General features: G+C 41.2%; 1 protein-coding gene across 1 annotated transcript; it reads left to right on the forward strand.

Annotated features, from left to right (window-relative positions):
- Window positions 1-1,778: 1,778 nt before the first annotated feature.
- On the forward strand, window positions 1,779-20,346 carry srfb (serum response factor b). The gene is made up of 3 exons (XM_042502617.1): window positions 1,779-2,645; window positions 8,598-8,864; window positions 20,098-20,346. The coding sequence occupies exons 1-3, from the start codon at window positions 2,001-2,003 to the stop codon at window positions 20,344-20,346; spliced, it is 1,161 nt and encodes a 386-aa protein (XP_042358551.1). The 5' UTR covers window positions 1,779-2,000.
- Window positions 20,347-22,454: the final 2,108 nt, after the last annotated feature.

Below are 22,454 nucleotides of genomic sequence, written 5' to 3' on the forward strand. Positions count from 1 at the left end.
TTCCCCAAGTGTATTTACACCTTAAGAAGCTCATAAATTTAAATAAAAGTCTAAAAAAGGTGGGTGGGGTTAACTGCATAATTTCAAACACTCACACAGGAAGGCCTACACTGAGGTTTGAAAGAGTTTCCTGTGATAGGACTTTATCACTGAGGGCATTTGAAAATAGTTAAAACACAGGTGTGCATAGTAAAATGAATGTGGCTGAATTCAATTTAGGTGTTTCAGTTCCAGTGTCCTTGTATTGTGCATGCCGGCTTACTGTTATGGCTATCTGGGAGACTTTATTAGAGCACAAACATCATTAATTTTATAAGAAACACGTGTGCTTTTCTTGCTCTGTGAAAGAAAAGGCCTGTTGTGAAATCTATGCAAGGTCACAACAGGTTTGTGATGCTTTTTTTTTTTTTTTTTTTTTAAAAAGTAATTTCTAACTAATTTGTAAGTGAATAGTGGTGTTGAAATTTTTGACAAAGTGTGATGCAGACCTTGCTTGCAAGGTAATATGTCAGACTGTTCTATATAGTGTGTCCCTCTTGAGTTCCTGTAAGGCAGGAAAAAAGTGTGATAGAAGTTAATTCCATCATCTATTTAGAGTAAAGATTACAGAACACAAACAAATATAAAATATTAACCTACATTACTGTGCAAAAGTATTGGGCCACCTCAAACTTTGTTATTTTAGCAAGGTTACATTGTTTATGCATATTTATTTCTCAGCAGTCTATTATTTAGTATTTAGTGCAACCTCCCTTTCCACTTAGCATGTCCTCTGATTGGCAGTCAATTTAAGATTCACTTATCACCAGGTGTATTTACACCAAGTTGCGTTCAACATGTCCAAAGCTCAGTATTGATTGTCTGAGCAACCTTTTGTTATGGTTGTACGATTCCATGAGTTACACTAAATATTGACTTCAGTCTGAAGAAGCCAGTTTGTTCTGACTTTTTGGGTGTTTTAATGCACTGTACATGTTCTCTGTGTTCTTTATATCTTAATAAAATAGACTGAGAAATAAATGTATGCCCTCATTACAACTTTGCTAAAACAACACCTTTGGTGACCAAAGACTTTTGCAGAGTACTGTATATAGGTGATTGTTACAATAGTTTGAGACCTTAGGTTGAATTCAACCATACTCATTTATACACCAAACCACTGTACCCTCATCTGAACTCCAAAACAACTCCTCTGACAGAATCATTTTATTTCGTTTTGGCCAACACAGATCAACAAAGAGATATTTTGGCATTTAACCCTGGGAAAACATGTTTTATAGTGTGACAGCGCAACCTGTAGGGAATAAAAAGTTGGATTCTTTGTTATTTTGGTGCCTCTGCCTGTCCACGGTGACGTTGTCGGTAGCGCAACCATTTTGGTATTTATTCTAATGAGTATGGCTTGTTGACCAATCACAGCGCTACTCAGATAATCTTCAGCCAATCGATAGGCGACGCTGTGACTCACCAAATAAGGAGAGACAGCACCAAATAAGGAAACATTGTATCTCTTTATAAGGAGGGAAGTAGTTCCTGGGTTGTGATATTACTCCGCTGTCGTAAACGCTGTTCAAAAACTACATGTTTATATATTTATCTAAAGCACGAGGAGATAAACATTACTGTATTGGTGGGGTAAAATTGACCATTTGGACGCATCGAGGTCTACATTAGCGTTATTTTCGCTTCACAACGCGGACTACTTGACATGGCGGATTGACATCGATGGCGCTCTCCGTGTTTTCCTTTTTGAGAAAGTGCTCAGAGTTTTGGAAATAGAGGAGGAGGGTGATCCAAACTGAGCCGGGGTTGAAGGGTCTTGGGGGCAGCATCACTTTCGAAAGTTTGTCTCGGTAATTTCCTGGAGTCTCCAAACCACCAACCGATCTGGTTTGTTTACATTTTGTGACACAGGCGTGTATGCGTTGGATCAGCCATTTACGAGACAACGCGCTCCAGCTCTGTCGGCTGGTGTTCAGAGACTCGGTTCAGTAAATATAATGTTACCGAGCCGGGTTGGATCGGCACCATCTGGAAACGGATCAGCTTCAGGCAGAGGTACTGCAGGACACGGCTCGGGTGTTGTGGGGATCCGTCCCGTTTTGGTCAGAGCAGGACAAGCTTTACCGGGGGTCAGCGAGAGCACCGGTGCTGCCGGGCGACAGGGGGACAGAGACGCCATCGGGATGCTGGGGGCTAACGGTCCAGGCGGTCCGAGAGGTGCCAGACCGGGGAACGGGACTGGGGTGACCCCGCTACAAACCGCCGTACAGGGCAACATGGTGGGGTTGAACCCGGGAGTTGTGTTGCCTCACGGAGCCAGGTTCGACCCGGACAGAGAGGGAGCTCCTCTGTGCAGCGGCTCGGATAATGACTCGGACTCCGGAGATGATGATGACCCAGTGGGTTCACTCGGGGACAGCAGGAGAGGGGTGAAGCGGGAGAGAGGGGAGATGGAGGCTGTGGTGACGGGGCAGGAGGTGGGCATGCCTCCCGGAGCTTACGGCATGGTGCCCGGAGGGGTCGCCGGGGCAAAGCCGGGGAAGAAAACACGTGGGCGCGTAAAGATAAAGATGGAATTTATTGACAACAAGTTGAGACGTTACACCACTTTCAGCAAGAGGAAGACTGGTATTATGAAAAAGGTGAGTCAGACGACTGCCTTTGGATCTCATCCAGCTAACATTTGAGTGTCACTTGAGTGTTGTTTGGCCTGTAGCTACCGCAGTAGGCCTGTAATATATTGTGATGTGAATGCATTCATTGATGAATGAAATTGACGTTGCACTTTAATAAAAACTGTACAATCATAACATCAGTTGGTAAACAGTGGTTCCTACCTTACTGTGCCAAAGTCTTAGGCCATCTTAAACTTTATTTTAGCAAGTTATGATGATCATAAATATTTATTTCTCAGTAGTCATTTTACTAAAAATCTACCAGAGCATACCAGAAATATGTATACAGTATTAAGAACGCAAATATTTCGGAATAAAAACTAACGTTGCGAGTATTAAGTGTAACTTCCCTAACCACTAAGCATGTCCTGAACTGTCTTTGGCAGACAATAGGAGATTTACTATACTAATCTGCAGGTTTATTTACACCAGGTTGCATTCAAGACGTGCGATTGTTTGAGCTACCTTTTCTTATGACTGTATGATTCCATGTGCCACACTAAATATTGACTTCAGTCTGAAAAAAACATTTTCTTCAGACTTTTTTTGTGTCTTTTAGTGCACTGTACACATTCTCTGTATTCTATGTTTGACTCTTAATAATGAGATTGAGAAATACACAAATCACCATTACAACTTTGTTTACACAACAAATCTGTGGTGGCCTAAGACTTTTGCACAGTATTGTACAGTATGTTTGGAGACCTCTAATTTCATTCTTTATAAAAGACAAAAACCATTGTGGCACAGACTGACTCGCTTGATGCGAGAGAGTCTGAACATTCATGACAGGCAATTTGCTTTAAATAGACTTGAGCAAATGACAATTCTATTTATGACCATGCATGCCCATCCCAACCATCACACACACACATAGGGCCCGACACGCACTCAGATCTCCAGATAAACTGACACAGTCATTCATGCACTCACATACAGACGGGCAGGCCCAGAACTGTTGGAAGTAGTTCTCCATCAGTAGTCCTCAGTGGACAGGCTGTTCCCTGTGTCACTGTGAAGCAGGGCTTTGCTTGCAGGCGGCTGCCATGCGGTGGTGAGCAGCAGCGGGCCTGTAGGTGCCAACAGCTGACTAAACCCCAGGGAGACAGGATCAGAGGACATTCAAAGAGCACTCAAACAGAAGAGAGGAGCTGGGGACTGTCTGTGCATGCATTATGGCACTGTACACTTTTGACACTAGCATCCAGCCTCATCCAGTGATGACTTATCTTACATTCAGTTTTGTTTGTTAGATCTGACACACAAACAGTTGACATTAAAGAACTTGCTCCATAATTGCCTCCTTTACCATCTACTGAGTTTAGTGCAGTAGTAGTGCAACTCAAGCACATAATTATTGCTATAATGAAGTTGGCATCAAAGTTGATTAATTGGGGATGAGCTCAGCAGTTGTTTTGCTTCAGATGTGGCCATTTTTTATCAAGACTTTACACAAACACCAAGCTTTATTGTGGTGCAAAGAGTTGTCATTTGTTTTCGTGTTACTTTGAAGCGCTGGTACTGTGTACTCTGCTGTATTTCTCTTTTTTTATGTATCCCAGACTGTTGTCGTGGAAACTGAGGTGTCTTTATGTAGGCTCTTGGCAACATGAACACTATTTGACACAGTGTGCAGATAAAGATTTTTGGAAATGTTGCCTACACTATGTCAACCATCACAGAAACTGAGTGGTGGGTGGAGTGGGAAGACTCATAGTAGACTGGTCTCAAACTGGTTTCAAGGATGAGCTCAGTTTAATTTTTTGATGCATGTGGAGAGTGAAGCAAATGCCCATTTGTTCTTCTCGGATATACTTTGGATTACGTGCATATAATTGCACAACACAGATTGTTACGTCATTTTGAGGTGCAGGATTACTCAATTTAATGTGGTTCCTTTTTGGTTCCATTACTTGTCCAGTAATGGTCATGTTTGCTCTTTTTGTAACTATGCTCAATTAGTCATTTTCATGGCAAACATTTTTGACTTGTCAATCACAAAGACATGACTACTAACATGAATTGTGGCTGAATTCCATTCAGGTGCATCAATACAGAAGGCAAGTAAGCCAACATGCACAGTTCCAGGCCTCTGAAACGGGCTCACCAAAGTGAAACGGTCTTTTTTAATGTCATTAGTTACAACTGGGCCTCTTATAGAGTATCCCAGAAATGAGTCCTTAAACCACAGAAATATGTTAGCATTTCAGCACCTCTGGTTCCCTTTGCTCGAAGTCAATGGATTTTAACATTTGTTTTTACTCATGGACCTTGAAGTTTTTGTGTGTCTTAAAAAAGGCAGTGACTAAAGGAGAGTACTGAACATCATTACGCTGAGCTGCACCAAACACATCTTTACGGCCTTGTTGTGGCGGCGCTATTAAATCATGAGAGCGTAGTGTGGTTTGTTGATAACCTAAAGTTAGCTATATACTTCTGGTGATTGCATTTAGGTTTCAAAATGGATAAAATTGATGTTTGTTTGTGAAGATTATCTTGCTGAACAAAATGTGTAAGTGAAACAAATGTTTGTTTGCCACAGAACCTATTCTCTGCAGTTATCCAAAATTTAATTGAAAAATCCCATAGGCTTTTTGATGAGGGAACCAGGGCATCGCCAACTTCATGTGGGCTTACAGAAAAACATCATCCCTGGGGTTCTCTTTATACCTAATGCTAAAACAATAAGTCAATTAGTAATACATGCAACAACAACAAAAACAAAACAGCAAAACAGTTGATAATTAATTTTTGGTCAAACATTCACTGTTAGGGAATCAGGATTGAAACCTGGTTCTATTGAGAACCAGGTTCTGTTTTCAAAACCCGAAAATCAATAACGTTTAAACTTACTGATGCTGTTATCGAGTCCCGTGGGTCTTATAAAGTAACATTACATCTTGAGTCCAGCCACGTGATTTAAATCCAATCACTGGCCTGCATACATTGATTGTATGTCAGATTAAACCTAAATGCAGTACCTCCGTCTGTCTTTAGGGTGAAAAACAAAAAAGAAAATCCTTCAACTCCATCGGCTGTTGCTGCACAGCTGGCACAGTCTGCACCATCATCCACTCAAAGCAGCAGTGCTAAGCACACCCAAACTTTGGAGCAAGTACTGTCAAGTTAAAAATAGTAATCCAATGTTGAAATCTGAGTTAAAATTGCTAAGAGCTAGTTAGCTAAATAAACAAGGTTTCATAAGGTTTCACTGTGATGTGTTTGAGGTCAGCGCAGCAAAATAACCATTAGGCAAAGGTAAATAAAACGTCATCGTGATGTGTTCAAATGTAACATCCAGAAAAATAAAATGTACTTTGGAGCGAGAAACTTGTTGTTTGGGTGAGAAATTTGTTTTTCCAACTAGATAAAATGGATAGTAAAGATTGAATTACAACCTGTTTAATTTCCTATTATGAGCTGTAATCATCTTATGAAACATCATTAAAACTACTGATGCCAATATTCTTTAATGTGAATCTTTAAATTAAAATACAATAATTTATTTCCTAATGACTAAAAACATGACTGAAAGTGACAGTAAAACCAGTCCTGTTAAAAGCCTATTTTTCCTTGTTTTTCTACCAAATAATTGAGTATTGATAGTGGTATCAATAAGGACTCGATAATGGTATCAATATCAATAAAAATTAACAATCCCCATCCCTATTCACTGGTTCTAGCTCTTTAATGTAATGATTTGCTGCTTTTTAGTTTTATATCACTTTGAATGTAGTATTTTGGGGGATTTCAAACTGTTGGTTTGACAAAGACACAGTTTTGTGTCTCCAGGAACTTTCAATGGACACATTAAAAAAAAAGTTTTAACCCTAATGATAAACTGAATAAATGAAGGATTAATCCATTGCAACATTATTAGCTGCAGTCCTTCATAATTTCCCAGAGCTAAAGGTGACAAAAAACAAAACAGCTGTATACTGCTAAGCCTGTATAGACGTGAAAGGATTGCTATCATTGTGTGGTATGGCTCATGGTAAAACCATTTGTGAAGCCTGATGGCAGAGTTGAAATTAGCAAGACAAGCGCCACCCCTCAAAACTAATGCTTTGTATGCTGTACACATTTCCTTTTCATTGGTGGGACTTTCCAGTGTTAAATATTGCCAAATTGCTGACGTTTTGCTAGCAGCTACTGTTACACTATTCAATTCTTGTTTGCACTTTCGGAGCTGTAGCCAGTGGCTATACAGTGCAGTTTGCTGTGTAGAGTATTGCTTTTGAGCAGCAAAGTTTTGGAGGAATTTGCAATATTGGGACAACTTTATGAACAACCACTTACAATCCAAAGTTATTTATTTTACAAAACAGAGAAAAGCACTCACATACAAGAAGCTGGAACAACACAAGATGATTGACTGTACACTTATTTGCAAAACCACGGTTTTAAACTGGCAGCTGTGTGGTCACAAAACTACCTTAAGGACTCGTGTTCCAACTGCCAACATAACACCTGAAAAATACGCCACTGTTTTTTGTCACTTTGAATTGCAGTTGCACAGACATGTTTGCATCCATGAGTATGTCTTCCACTGTTTTCATTTTATTTTTATTTGATTTATATGTTTGACCAGGAAGTGTTGTGTATCAGAGGAAGCAATTACAGCCAGGGTTGAACCCCCTCCCGCACTCTGCAGCCATGAATATTTATGAGAAAATCAGTGAAGCAAGGAAACTTATTAAAGCATTGTGTGGGTATAGTTTGTGTGGCCACCTTGCACACTTAAGGTGACAAATTAGTCCTTTGCTGTCTGGATTTTGGCCAAATATCAGGCTCTGTTGTTAGACACCCCTCTGTAGATGCTGCAGAGCCAATCAAGGGAGCTGTGTAGTTCATTACCTGCTATAATACTGTATTAGCGTGGGATTGAGGTAAATTGTCCAACCAGAGATCCCTTTTAAAACCAGAGAAACCTTTTAAACACATAAAGAAAACTCAATATAATAAAGGTTTATATTGCTCAAGTGAAACAAGCGCTGTGTGGCATTGAGCCACTATAACAGTAGCTGGTCATCATTAGCCTTTCTTTGCTCTGTCATCATATTATTGCACACAAAAGACAATCATACAAATAAGCTTCAGCATGTGCCCACATATAGAGGATTGGACTGATGGGGCCCATAATGAGCACAGTGTTCGAGCACGATGGAGCAGCATGAATGCACGGTTTTATAACCGCTCAATAAAACCTTTTTAATTTGAATGTGATTCGTCTCCTCCTCTTGTGCTCCTGCATACAATGGCACATCTATCAGCCACCTCCGACTGTACTGTGTTCACCAAGGTAATGGTAATGGCGCTGTGCCTTCACCGCACCAGAGGCATCCTCCACAGAACATATGACTCATTTAGATAAAAAGGCTTTCTCAGGAGTTCACCCTGAGTGCAGCAGCATCGTGGTGTGTTTGTGTGATGGAGTTCAATCTCATTGTGCTTCACCTTTACACAATATGTGTGTGTGTGTGTGTGTGCACGCTGTATAATGAATGACAAGGCAGCAGACTGTGATGGTGGCCTCACGTTTCACAGTCAGCTACCTTGGGGTGTTAATAATGATTCCTTGTGTCCTCCGTCAAGACTGGCTTACTACAACTCTCCCAGCCTATGCAAGCCAGTCCCCTGCTGCAGTCAGTCTGTCAGCTATATCACACTCTCTATTCTGGGAGCCTTATCTCATGTTATTTTAGCTTCATTTGTGCTATACGTCAGGGTTCACTACAGGCGTATTTTTAGTTTCTAGTGTTTTCTCTGCTTTTTTTCTCCTGGAGGTTCAACCTATGAGATGAAGGTAATCCGAACCTCAATTTGGTGAACCATATCTTTATGGCGATTGAATTCCATCCTGACTCGTGGCCTATGTCCTCTGACATATACTTGAATTTCCCTCTTTCTCTCTTCCAGGCCTATGAACTCTCCACCCTGACGGGAACCCAGGTTCTGCTGCTTGTGGCTAGTGAAACAGGCCACGTCTACACTTTTGCAACCCGCAAACTCCAACCCATGATCACAAGCGAAACCGGCAAAGCCCTGATCCAAACATGCCTCAACTCGCCGGACTCGCCACCGCGCTCTGACCCTTCCACAGACCAGCGCATGAGTGCCACAGGCTTTGAGGAGACGGACCTCACCTACCAGGTGTCTGAGTCGGAGAGCATGGGTGACACAAAGGTTAGAATCAAGGTGGAAAGGTCTGCTGTTGTAGACTGGTCCTCCATGCAGGCGGGACACAAATAAAGAACACACTCCCATGTCTTTTGGGAAGATCGTAGTGAGCATCCCCAAAATTGAATGCACTTATTTCTGTACCTGTCCCAACAGCCCATTTCCCCAGCTTTCTGCAACATTGGTACTTCAGTTTAAGTCCTTATGACTCACTGTCTGCTTCATAACAGAAACATGAATTGCGGTGCAAAAAACCCCCACAAACTGATAAAGCACCATAAAGTCACAAATGGATATAGTGAGAAATCTCTCCAGAAAAGGCGAGACAAGCACACAAGCCGAGCAAATAAATCAAACCCACAAGCAGCTGCGGAAAATAATCTTTGTCTTATTGTAAACACAGATTTGAACTTTTGCCTGTTTTATGCGAGGCCTCTGTTTTGGGCTTGTGATTTTGTCCTGAGCGTCAAATCAATTTTTTAATTAAACCAAAAACTTTCGGTAGTCCTTCAAAGCGCTCTAAAGTGAAGTGAGAGCCAGATAGGATTTCAAGTATTATCCCAGTCACTAAAGGGAGCTGTCTACACTTGTGCTTTCTGACCTCTCATCCGGGAAAGCCTCGTAACACTCAGATAAATCACAGCAGGTCTGGGTTGTGTTAGGATGAGAAACATGCAGCTCGCTACATGGTGTTTATCTTTGATTTTGGGATGGAGCTGTCTTGCACTCATGGATAAAGTGCTGAGATTGTTCAATAGAACATACATTTCTGAAAATATTTGAACATGATGCATTTTTTAAATTTGCTAACCTAAAGATTGTCATCACAGAAATAAGTTGAATTTCGGAAGTGATATTTAAAAACATAAATGGCATTAGTTAGTTGGCTGTGTGACCCCTTCTCATCCTGGTGAAAAGCTGCAGTTTGCGTCCGTCTTTCCCACCACATTCCCGCAAGTATTCTTAAACCTCAGCTCTTTGAGATGTAGAAGCGAAGCGATAAATTCATCAGCAGACGCGCTTCACTATCCACACCTTCGTGCACTCACGTGCTGGAGGCCGAGATCCCCTCCACAGTTTACACGGCTTAAGTACGCCCCTTTGAAGACAGACACTTGCGGGCCTGTTTGGCTGCGTGCTGTTTTTACAACGCGCTAACTAACACGTACCATACACCGTCAAGGATGGGAGATCAACCTTTGCATGTTAAGCCACTCTCATGCCCGCTCTGCTCATTGATAAAAATTAGATTCTGCCTCTGTTGCCATATATGGTATGGTTTCCCTGCCTGCTCTCTTGGCTGAGGCCCCTCACATTCCTTATAAGCTGCAGCTGTCTTTGGAGTCCTGTGATCCCCCCACCCCCCCACTCATTTAGTGATATGGAGGGGAGGTAAGGATGTAGATATGAGCGGGTGGAATGGAAAAATTTGAGCGATACTTTACGTCCCTTTTTATGACGTCTATTTAGGTGGCTAGCAGTGACACCGTAACCTCTGCCCCTCCGGCTGCGATTATGAGTGTGGGAGACCAGCATGGGTCCTGTGAACGCTGCTCACAGAGGGAAACACCAGAAATTGTCATTATGTGATGCATGTCAGGATCAGTGTCGGACATGGTAGATACTGAGGCCTCAATTTTGAGGGATCATTTCTGTGCAGTAGGTCTGATGCTAGTCGCTGTGTGCACCTCTGCAGCGTCTGGACGCTATTCATCAAGAGAGGAGTATGTCATACATACAGTCCAAGCTAGTCTAAACACATCAGAGTTTGCAATGGCTGATGGGGGGTGTTGAGGACATTTTGGAGAAGCAAAAGAAAGAGGCTTAGGAGATAAGTGAAGTAGACGTAATTTAGTGCTCATAAAATTATTTGACTGTTGAAAACAGTTTTTTTTCTATATTACTCTGGCTGGATTAGGATTATAAGAAAAATCCTGAGAAATTCAATCATTTAAAAATCTTCAGCAATTGGCAGCCATTTCTGCATCTAGTATGTAATTTAGTTGTATATCTTTTTCATATTATGGATAACAGGCCCAAACACTGCAGATAAATGGAGTTTGATACATTTTTTTCAGTAGTTAAAATGTTATTGTTAGATCCATCTTTCCAATTCTCTCTCCCAACACCTAGCATATAGTAAATAAAGCAATATTGTGTTTCAGGGATTGCTGTGGCACTGAAAATTCAGCCCATGGCCCATTATGACTGAATCAGCTTTTGGTGCTAGTCTGCCGAAATAAAAGCTCAACAAAGCCATCTCACAGTGCTTAAAATGTATCATCATGGATGATGTGGCTAAATACAGAAGTGAGCAGTAGCAGTTTCTTTCTGAATTTGGAAAATCAAGACAGCTGCTCTGGAAATGTTATCAAATCTGAGCTATACTCCAAACGTAGTTTTGGAGGAAGACATTTTAAAGGAATATTTTACCCACAAAAGGACTATTTGTATATCAGTTCAATCAATCTAAAACACTAATGCAAAAACAGCATGCACGGAAGAGGATTGGAATGCACAAGCAGAGTTCAAATCCGTGTTGGTCTCGTATGCACACGTGTTTTAAATAGTAAGGTTTAAGCATATAAATGGATAAAAAAACGCTTGGATTATACCTTTCAAGTTGTGTGACAGTTTGTAAACAAATGTTTTGATATAGTTTTGCTGTTGTTAAATGCAGCCCCCTTTATTTTAGTTCATCAAAATTTTTCTTAGTTTTTGGATTCTTTGTACACAGGCTAAAAAACTGACACATAAATCATTTTGTGAGCCCAGTATTATTTTATAGTGTGTAATTGGCCATGCAGTTACAGACTCGTGCTTTGTATCAATCTGTAACTTCTTGTTTTCACAGTTGATAGTTATGTGCAATTGTGTAAGTGTAACACTTTGAAAAGGCTGTGAGCCAAATTATTATTATTATCTAATCATCTGCTGATTGGTCTAACGCGTATTGAGCTAGGCTGAACTGATTCTTGGGTCAGTAGACCTAAATCTGCTAGTGAAAACTGAGCTTGCAAATGTAATCTAGCATTGAGAGATGTCAGAATGAGGAGCATGGGCTACTTTCTGGAAACATCATTTGGCATATACTTTCAAAAGTCACACAGGGAAGAACCAGTGTAATAGTGTTAAGGTAATAGAACATCAAAATTAACGTGCGTGACTAAAACGCCTTGGCTTCTCTACTGTTATTGCTCTTGCAGCCCACATTAAGTACGTAAAACCAACTGCTATAGGAAACACATTCAAGTCTGTCCTTTAAGAGCTATAGCAAGGCATGCTGGGAAATGTAATGTCTGACATAGAGGTGAGTGAGTAAAGTTGAGGTACTTTACAATAAGGGTGCATTTGTAATTATTGTGGCGTCTTACAGCAGATCTTTAGATTGTTGTGGCTTCTGTGACTGCCTCTTGATATTAGACAGTACAGATGTTTTTATGCTTTTTGGGTTATTTTTGGAAGGGGATGGCAAATCCCACAACTTGTGATTGCTTAGAGGATCTAGCTTAGGATAGAATTCTCAGTATCGCAGTCTCCTCTGGTTTTCCCCTTGCTCACTTTCTCTCCCCTTTCTCCATCCCTCTCTTTCCTCCCTGCTGCTCTGGCTGTCAGCGCTATTGCTGTTATAATCCCAGTGAAGTATATTTGTTGCGCCGCTCATTAGCACAGATCACACTGTCTTTGCTGTAATGTTGCAAGCAAAATGTCCAAACTGAGGCCACTGTTCAGACCAACAGCTGACGTGTTTGTTTTCCCTGCGCCGTGCCTCTTTGGACATCCTGCGACAGATCTGTCTGACAGCCTTTTTATTCAACATATTGCATGCATACAAATGTGCACGGATTTGAATAGGTCTCCCTAGAGAAATTAAAGTGATCTGATCATGAATGCACGGTGTTTTTAAGGGAGAACTGTACTTGAAAAAATGAAGTATTTATCATTTTCTTCAGTCTTACTGCTGTTGTGAGGGCAGAGCAGTGGCTTGGCATAGCTTACAAGAGAGAATCAGTGAGATAATGGAAAGTTAATTTACTCAGATATGCGCTCTTATCACAAGGCTGCCCCTAAACGCACTGTTTGCAGAGAGAGGTGTTGGTGGTGTCAGAGGGATTCTGACGGTGTCGGCAGTGAGAGCAGCATGTCGGCTGTTAGAGGGGAGGAAAGCAGCGTTATGTCACCCCCCACCTCCCCCTCCCCCCTTCCACCCCCTTATTTTACAGCAAGCAACTGGACAGGTCAGCCGCCATTGGCTGCACCTCCTCCACTTGGGCTGCCTTGCCTTTTTTAGCAGTCCCAAATGGAGCTGCAAATTCCATGTTGCTGGCAGGGTGACAGACTGGGAGATGGGAGCCAGCAAATGGGAGATTAGACGAGGGCCAGCCACCAGTAAACTGCACAATGGGCTCTCCAACCAACACTGGACAAGCCTGCCAGTTGTCACCTTCAATTTGGAATGATTAATCCCTAATGAATAGGGAATCATTTGTGTCCTGCTCTTTTTAATTACTTGCTCATTTCCTGTTACTTAAAAATGTGTCTCTCGTTTGATGATCTGTAGAGGATTTTATTCTCTTACCATATATAGAACCCTTACAAACGCACAAAATTTGGAAACCAGCATATTAAGAGATCTTTTCAAGAGCTCCAAGAAAATGTTATTCTGCTTGTGTTTTCGTAGCACCTCTACCAAACCAAATGAAAAAACCCAACACTTCTTGATTGTGTAAATAAGATAGCTGCTCATGGTTTGCACATGAATTCTATCTCCTAATCTTTTTATAGTAGGATTTCTCATATGATCATCAGAGGGGCAGGATGTATAACACTTAAGATATCTCTCTCTTGTAAAATGGATTAGTTAGCATGTTATGAGGGTTTACGTTAGTGGCTTTGCAGTCAAGAGGATTCATTGCTTATTCCAGACGACTCAGCTCTGCATCCACAGGACTATAAATTGTGACTTCATTTGTTACCTTCTGGTAGCTCATTATACAAAGTGGCCTGTTTCTTTTTTTCTCACAGCAAGGAGAGCAGTAGTGAGGTTGATTTGCAAACAAGTGGTAAGATCTCTGAAAAAACATCAAGATATTTTTTGTATTTCGTCTGTATCCAAGAGTATCCAACTCATCTAGACACAGGTAGAATAATATTGTAGGGCTGCAGCTACAGCGTGTTGGATTTAGAGGGATATATTGGCAGAAATACAATATAATTGTAATAATTTGGGTTTTTTTTAGTGTATAATCACCTTAAAATAAGAATCATTGTGTTTTAGTGTAGCCCATTTAGTTTAGAATGAGCCATTTATATCTACAAACAGAACGGGTCCTCTTCCATGGAGTCTGCCATGTTTTTTTTTCTACAGTAGCCCAGACTGGACAAACCAAACATGGGTTCTAGATAGGGCTATTCACATTTTCGTGTCATGCAGCTCTCCTACATGCTTTGTACACTGGTGAAGTTTCTGTCTGTTGCAATTTGCAACTTTACGTGCTAGATACCACCAAATCTGACACACTCGACCTTTAATTGACAAATTATTTTCTCAATTAATGGGCTAATTGTTAAAATGCCAGACAAAAATGACAAATACCCATCACAATTTCCCAGAACCTGAGGAGGTCTCTTCGAATTGCTTGTGTTGTGTGACCAAAAATTAAAGTGTAGATAAGTATTTTCAAAGAGCATGAGACAAAGAAAAAAAAAAGCACTCCCAGAGCGCAAAGCCAGAGCTGGGTAAAGGTTGGCACTTTTGCTTTAAAATTACCTTTTTGATTAAAACAGTGATTAACTGTGATTAAAACACAAATTAAGAACAACCGATTAATCAACAATTTGTTTCAGCTCTAGTGTTTAGTATTATATATACTACTCAGACTTCCAGTGCAGTCAAATATTCCAGTGGAGGGGTTCATTTTAGGTGGCGGAGATGATATGATGGATCAGTGTATAAGATTGTAATAAAAGAAGCAGGAGATGGACTTCGGGAGGAAATGGCAGTGCTAAGGGTTTGGCTACACTTCTTCTTTGAAGGAATGCATTACACCACAGTGGCCTATGTTTACTATGCACTGCCTTGACTCTGAACTAAAAGCCAGCGCTGTTTATAGACCGGCCAGTTGAACAGGAGACACATGGAGATGGTCAAACAAAGCAGTAGGTCAGTGGAAGCTTGCTATGTAGGTCATAGAGATAGTGACAGTTTGATTAAACCTTTTGGTTACCACATAGGTTAAAACCTGGAGTATCAAGCGGTTCTTGGATCTGAGTTGAAATAAGCAAGCGCAGCCATTTATTTCTCCATTGAGCGCTGTAACAGTATGACCTTGTGCTTTTAGTGAGCCCTGCTGTCTTTTTTTGAACAATGGTACAAGCTGAAGCATATCAGTCATCTCAGTCGGTTTAAAGGAATTCAGTCGTTATTTTGCAGTTACAATGGTGCTAAAAGCCTAGATGGCGACTGTTTTTTCACGTGGCCTCCTGCTGCCTCAGCTGGACTGAAAAGGGTTAATTCCCCCTCTGAGGTGCTCAGGTTTCCAGCCAGCTGTCTGTACCCTCAGCTGTTTGTACTCTCGCCCCTACCCTGTCCCCTGTCCCTGAAGCTCACACAAGTCTGACTCTGATCCGCCTGTCAAACACATACACACACACTCTGCTACTACTGTGGCTAAAAAGCTATGACACCATTGTCGTGATACCAGACACTGTTAGCTTGACATACTTAATCCCCATCGCTGGTACGATTTTTCTTCTGCTTTGTGACCGCTGATCTCTTCTTTCTTACTATCTTTAAGATTTTTTACCTGTTTTCATGCACACAGTAATATCTGAAACCCCTACACTGATGTAGTGTAAGTTGTTCTCATTTGTCTTGGCTTTAGTGAACATGATGAAACAACTGTTACTTTAATCAAAATTGGAAAGTCACCCTGGGAGAATGAAGATGTGGTGACAGCTGCGTCATGCTCTGACTGTCAGCAATCACTCTGTGATGACTGACAAGCCTGATGGTTGTTCGTGATTGGATGACAGGTCGTTGTTGGGTGATTTTATTCAGTTTTCCTTCTTGTTTGAAAGGCCAGAACAACTGTGAGTCCTGTGTGGCCCTCCCCCTTTGACTTTCCAGCTGCTGTTTAACTAAAGAGGTAAAGGACCTTGGACTGTCAGAGCCCCTCAGCAGGTCCTGTATCTGAGTTGCAGACAAGACTACTAACTGCTCAGCACTGCGTAGTTTTAGTTTTGTATACTCTCGTTGATTAAGAGCAGCTTTTATAATACGACACCTGCTTAGCCATTTGCACATCATTAGGGCCAGAAAACTTTTAAGTTAACAGCGAATCTCTTGAAAATTTGTCAGTCTTCTGAGTTTTTACCTCATCAATTTAAAAAAAACGTTTTTAGTCATTGCAGTGAGTCATATTAGCTACCTTTAAATATTAAGCTGTGAACAGACTTGGAGCCAATGCTTACAGTAACTGCATTGACATGTTTGCATGGTAGTGTGTGGCTGTAAGGCCTTATCAGGAGTCCATGCTGGATCATCCACCTCTCACCCATGTAATCAGTCACATATAAAATCCAATACGGCTTTGCTAAGAGAGGCTCGCCCAGCCTACGTCTACACTACCTCTGTGTTATTGATAATGAATGTGCATTTTCAGAATTTCAGCCTTATAGGATGCAATGCACTTCATTTACTTGCCTGCTCATTGTGAGCCTGGCTGTTGTTTCCATATAATAAGCCCTATTCACTCTCCTCATCATCTGTTACACTGCTGCTCTGTCTCAAGTGCTTTGCATCTATGACACAGTAGCTTTGGCCCAATTCCGAGGCTGAATCCTCCAAAGGACAAGGCCTGCAAATATATGTCCTTAAGAAGACCTGAAGTCCAGGCTGGGGCTGTTTTTTCTGCACAAATAATATGCTCCAGCCTCACTGTCAAAAACTAATGGTTTAAAGCTTCTCTTAAGGAAGCTAAAGTGTAAATACGTCTGGGGACTGGTTTTCCAAAGGCCATGGTACATGATACATGTTGTGATGCTTAAATTCAATTGGAGGTGTTGCAGTGTTATTGTGGCATTGGCAATAATTGTGATATTTAAAAATTAAATACTTATAACATGTTAATAATACACATATGATATTGTATATATGATCCAGGGCCTCTTAAATAATTTCCATTTCTTCATGTTCTCACTTTGTACATCCCCCAGTGCTATCTGGTTGCCTTCTCACTATCCATCCAAGTGTAATTGCTATTTTAGTATGCTTTTGTACAGATATGGTTACAGACTCTCTCTCAACCTCCCTACACTTGTATTTTGAATGTAATTTATTTGCCAAAACAAAAAACACCATAACAAAGTTAATCGCATGGTCGCATCATAACTATTATTTTTCAACATAGCTTTTGATATTGCAGTAATATCATTATTGTGAACTCCTTTGGCCCTGTTAATCGCATAGTGAAAATCTGATGATGTCGCAAGTATAGAGCAGACAGGGAAGGGGGGGTGACACAACAAAGTCTGGGATTAAGGAGTTCACAATCGATTATGGGACAGTGAGGACTACAGCAAAAGAAAGCTGCATTTTTTGGCCACATGTGGATGAGCCTTTGAAATGAGTCAGTCTGTTATGATGTCCTCTGTACTCACAATGTTATATATCTGTGTTTGACTCGTGATCACCCCTAATTAACATAAACCAATAGGTAATATTCTGTCTCTATTGATTTATCTTAGCAACATCTCTGTATCTATGTTTAATCAAACTCTCAAAGAACATTAAACCCACAGGAACATGGAAACTTGTCTATGCCTTCTAATGTGTAGGCTTGTTCCCATGCTGCTATTACAGATCATTAGTATCAAGTGATAAAGTGTTTGTATAAGTGCATAGAGCCAGGCATGGTGGGTTTGGATATGCTTTATAGTCCCGGCCTGACGCCCACCCTGCTCTTATCATGCAGCCCACTCACCAACACATCCTGCTCTGCTGTTCATTGCTCACATTAGCGTATGCTGCGGTGCTACGTCTCACCTCCATTGATCCTAAATTTATGTGAGCATCTCATCTGCCTAATTTCCACTGAGGTGTCATGTAACATGCTCAGTTAGTTGTCACAGCAACTCAAGGAAATATGAGTGCAGAAATGATGTTTTTGTTATTCTTCAATAGAGTTGGATTGAGCAGTGGTTGGATCTTGATCTTAAGCAGGTATAGATAATGATGCATGATGCAGTGAGTATGCTGGTGTGTGAACCAGTATTTAAAGAGGACATGCAGTAGTGTTCCCTCACACTTGGTATGATTGATATATCTTTTCCGTTCTTTGACATTATATACTATAACGTAGCATTTTAACAGGCTTTATTATGTTTTTCAGTTATTTTTGAGTCGCCATCCCACACTGAAATTCCTAGACGAGATTTGTATGCCTCTGTGCTGGCGATAGCCCTGGCTGAAGGCATTATGTTTTTGGGTTGTTCGTCAGTCCATTTGTCCCGTTTTCATCCACTTTGACTCATTGATGAACTGATTGAATTTTGGTGGTCAAAGATCAAGGTCACTGTGATTTTACACGATATCTCAAGAACATTGATTGTATAGATCTTCATACAACCGGCGTTAAATCTAGTTTTCCCCAACATAATGCAACCTTTTGCCCTATTTAGACTTGAGAGTGGAATTGCTCAGAGAAACAATCTCTGCACTGCTTAGCACTACATATGGATGCAATTAGGGGGGTCCCAGCCCATTTCTCTACCTTGTTTAGGTAATTTGCCCTTCATCTATTAAAACCCACTCTGGTTTCTGTCACCCATCCATTGATCCCTGAAAACATTGCAAGTATTAAAGCCGTCTCGTCCTGCTTAAAGAGGAAAGGCCCAATTAATGATGTTGTTTTAGGTGGTCTTGTGCAAAACTCCTCTGATGTTGCTTTTGTAGCCAAATGGGTTACATCATAGCAGCGCAGGTTTTAGAGCATAAGTTTGACATACTAGCAGTTGATGATGTCATCTGGGTTATCTCGGACTTAGTATTGTTGTTAGTGTTGTTGTTAGTATTGTTGTTTGACTGTTTACATTTTTGGCACCATGTGCTTTCAGTCTTAGCACCTTATTAATAACCTTTATTGTTTACATTTCCTCAATTTGGACTTCCTCCCACTATGTACTGCACCTGCTGCACAACAATTTATCTTGGGATAAAGCTATCTTATCTTAGTGAAAGATGCTGGCATTTACCAGTCAGGGAAGGCCTAACAAAGGACACTATTGAGTTGCAGTATGTGTATTGTTGGAGCTCGGTTTTTGAGCTTGACCATGGACTGTATAAAATAACAGACTTAGCCACCAAGATGTCACCCATTGGTTTGGGTGACATCTTAAGGCTTCATTTTGAAGCCTTAAGTTTGACATTTCGACTGTCGCCATCTTGATTTTTGAAGCCAGAAGTGAACATATTTGGACAAGACAGTGGAGCAAACCTAACATTGAACTACTATCTTGGTTGGCTTGGTGCGTTTACAGCTATGGTTAACTGTGATAATTCTAAACTGGGTATCTGACTCCTTTATAAGATCTTTAAGTACAACTAAACACTGAGGTTGGGTAATGGGGCTCTGCAAACTTCCCATTTTTTTAACTCTCTGTGTGTCCTTTTTTTATCATTAAATGTCCCCTCTCCAAATTCAGTGTTTTTTCAGGTCTAGAGTTTTTTTAACCCCCTTCAGCAGTTTGAGTCACAGGATAGATAATTGATCTGTTAGGCCTTGGAGTTATAATAAAATTCACCCACTGTCATGAATGTTGAAATGAGCTTTTGAGACCAAAACTGTTTTTTTCTACCAGGCTGTAAACATATTTATTTCAGCTGTAAAGTCGAATGTTTTACCACTGGGGTCTATGAGGATTGACTCTGTTTTGGAGCTAGCCTCAAGTGGCTGTTAAAAGAACTGCAGTTTTTGGCACTTTCACATTGGCTTCATTTTTCAGCCCCAGAGGTTGCTGCTTGAGCTTGACTTATGTAAGGGACTAAAAGTCTATATATCTCGGTGGCTGATTTTCACTAATCCTTTTTAAAACTATCTCTTGTGAGTTAGTTTTGGACAGCTAATAATAAATCACTTGCATACCCCTCAACTCAGTCTTCTTCCTTGACCCAGTACAAACAAGATTTCATTAAATGATCTTCCCGTTTACCTACTCACAGCGTTTGCTTATCCCACAGGATACACTGAAGCCAACGTTCACGGTAGCCAGTCTACCAGGCAGCACCAGCAGCACCCAGTGCACAGTACCCACCACCTCCACCACCATGCAGGTGAGCAGCGGACCTTCGTTTCCCATAACCAACTACCTGGCACCCATCTCAGCCAGCAGCAACGTCAGCGCCAATGGTACTGTCCTCAAGACCACTGGTGCCTCAGCGGGGGTCATGCAGCTGCCCGGTGGCTTCACTTTCATGCCTGGTATGTAGGAGAGCAAAACATATGGTGTCTTTCCACAACATCCAGAGCTCTGTCACAGTTCTTAATTTATTTATTTTCATCTATTTTCTTTATGGTTTGTTCATCTTAACTTCATCCTTTTGAACTGACGCTTCTGCAGGCTTCATGTTTTGTTAATGTCACTTTGTTGTCTAGCTTATTAGCTGATTAGAATTTGAATGGCACCGTGCCGTGACCTCTGCCGTCTCGGGGTGGTCGTGTCTCTCTCTTCGTGCTGTTTACCTCACACAACAGCCCTCCATATCCAGTCATCAGCACTCAGCGGCCTTTTACAAAGCCTTCAGTATCCAGGAAAGCCACGTCTATTGGCGACTGGCCCTGCCTTTGATTGTCACTCGGGGACAGGAATAATTAGGTGAGAGGGACACAATAGACCTGGCAATGAGGGATGACGAACACGGCCCATAATTAGTCATGAATATTCAATGAAGGATCGGTGGCTTGTGCTGAAATTATAATTGAGATGTACTTTGTGGAGCTGGAGCTTTGTGACAGAGCGGTCCTGAACTAGACATGACCCTTCATTAAGGAGGACTTCACAGACACACTCTCAAACACACGGGATCTCTTCCACACCAACTCAGACAGGACTTAGGGGCACCAGGCTCTGATTTGGTGATCCCTAAAGTGTCTCCAAATTGGCTTTCCCCAGTAATTATTTATTGCACTTCCTTTTCATGGTAGACATGCTGGGAAATAAGTGGAGACTGGGGATGCCAAAAGGTCATGAATGCCCGAAAGACATGAAGAATATTTGAATATCACAATAACTTAATTTGATTTGGACTGCCCATGACATGAACTATTTGAAATGGCTGGATGACACTTTGGTGCAGGGGTGTCGCCAGGGGTGACGTCAAATATATGGCCGCAGGCTGCTTTGGTAGCCTACAATCAATTTTCAATTCACTTCAAATTGCTTTATTGGTATGAATGTTTTTAAAACAATATTGCCAAAGCCTCTGATACAATTAAATGATGATAGAAATAAATACAAGAAAAAAATCAATAATGATATTCAAATCAACAGAAATCCACTGGATAAAAAAATAGATGTTTTTCAATCTTTTCTACTGTATATGTTGTTGTTATCATGAGAGGAGTCTCTGTTGCGACTGTGAAGCCGAACAGACCCAGAGCTAATCAGTGTTATATTTTCTAAGCAAAAAACAAACTAGTTGTTGCAGTGTGTTGGTCGTCTGTGCTCTGACACAGCTGAACGGACAGACATGATGCCCACTAATAGGTCCTGTGTGTTAATATGACTGACTGTTGAAGGACAGCTCTGCCCCCCCCCCCCTTTTCTTTCTCCTCCTTCTACAACCATCCCTCTCTGCCACCCTCCCTCTTTTTTCCACCCTCTCCCTCGCTCCTCTTCACCACCTGTCTGGCACATAGCAGCAGTGCCAGGTGGAACAACACACCCTCCCACACTAAAAGCTCCTCAGTTGACAGCCTGAAAGGGCCTGCCCACCCCTGCTGCAGCAACTGTTTATGGAGCATGTGACCAAATGTGAGGGTGGAACTCCAGAGTCATGTTCTGAAATGAAATATCTGCCATTTGTTTAACACTTTGATGATAAACAAATGAAACAAATCATGCATCATTTGAAGAGAATTAAATGTCAAGGTGGCAGCCAACAACTTAATCACCACCTAGTACACTCATACAGTATGTGTCACTTGACTTAGAAACCACGTATGCATTTAAACTACATTATGTGTTATTCAGCATTTGCATTATATTCACCTGTTTTTTCCATTATAATTATTGTTGATGTTTAAGGTAACACCAACTTAAATGTACCCTGTGTGTAGGAGATTTGGACCACTATTTGCACTAAAGAGCAATGTTTTTATAAGTGGGAACTTAGTAATTTTGAAAATATGGTTTGGGTGATATGATGGTAGAGATTTGCCAGTACAGCTTCCACTACAGGACCTATTCAGGGGAAGGCTATGCAGCAATTTAGGGCTGGATTTTTGCTTGATCTTGCAATCTCAGCTGCCCACAAGGTAGTACATTTTGTAAGACATGGAGGGGGAGAGTGAAGTTGTAATTATATAAACATGTAAC

Source organism: Plectropomus leopardus, chromosome 15 (genome assembly GCF_008729295.1).
Source record: "Plectropomus leopardus isolate mb chromosome 15, YSFRI_Pleo_2.0, whole genome shotgun sequence".
In the NCBI taxonomy this organism is placed as follows: domain Eukaryota; kingdom Metazoa; phylum Chordata; class Actinopteri; order Perciformes; family Serranidae; genus Plectropomus; species Plectropomus leopardus.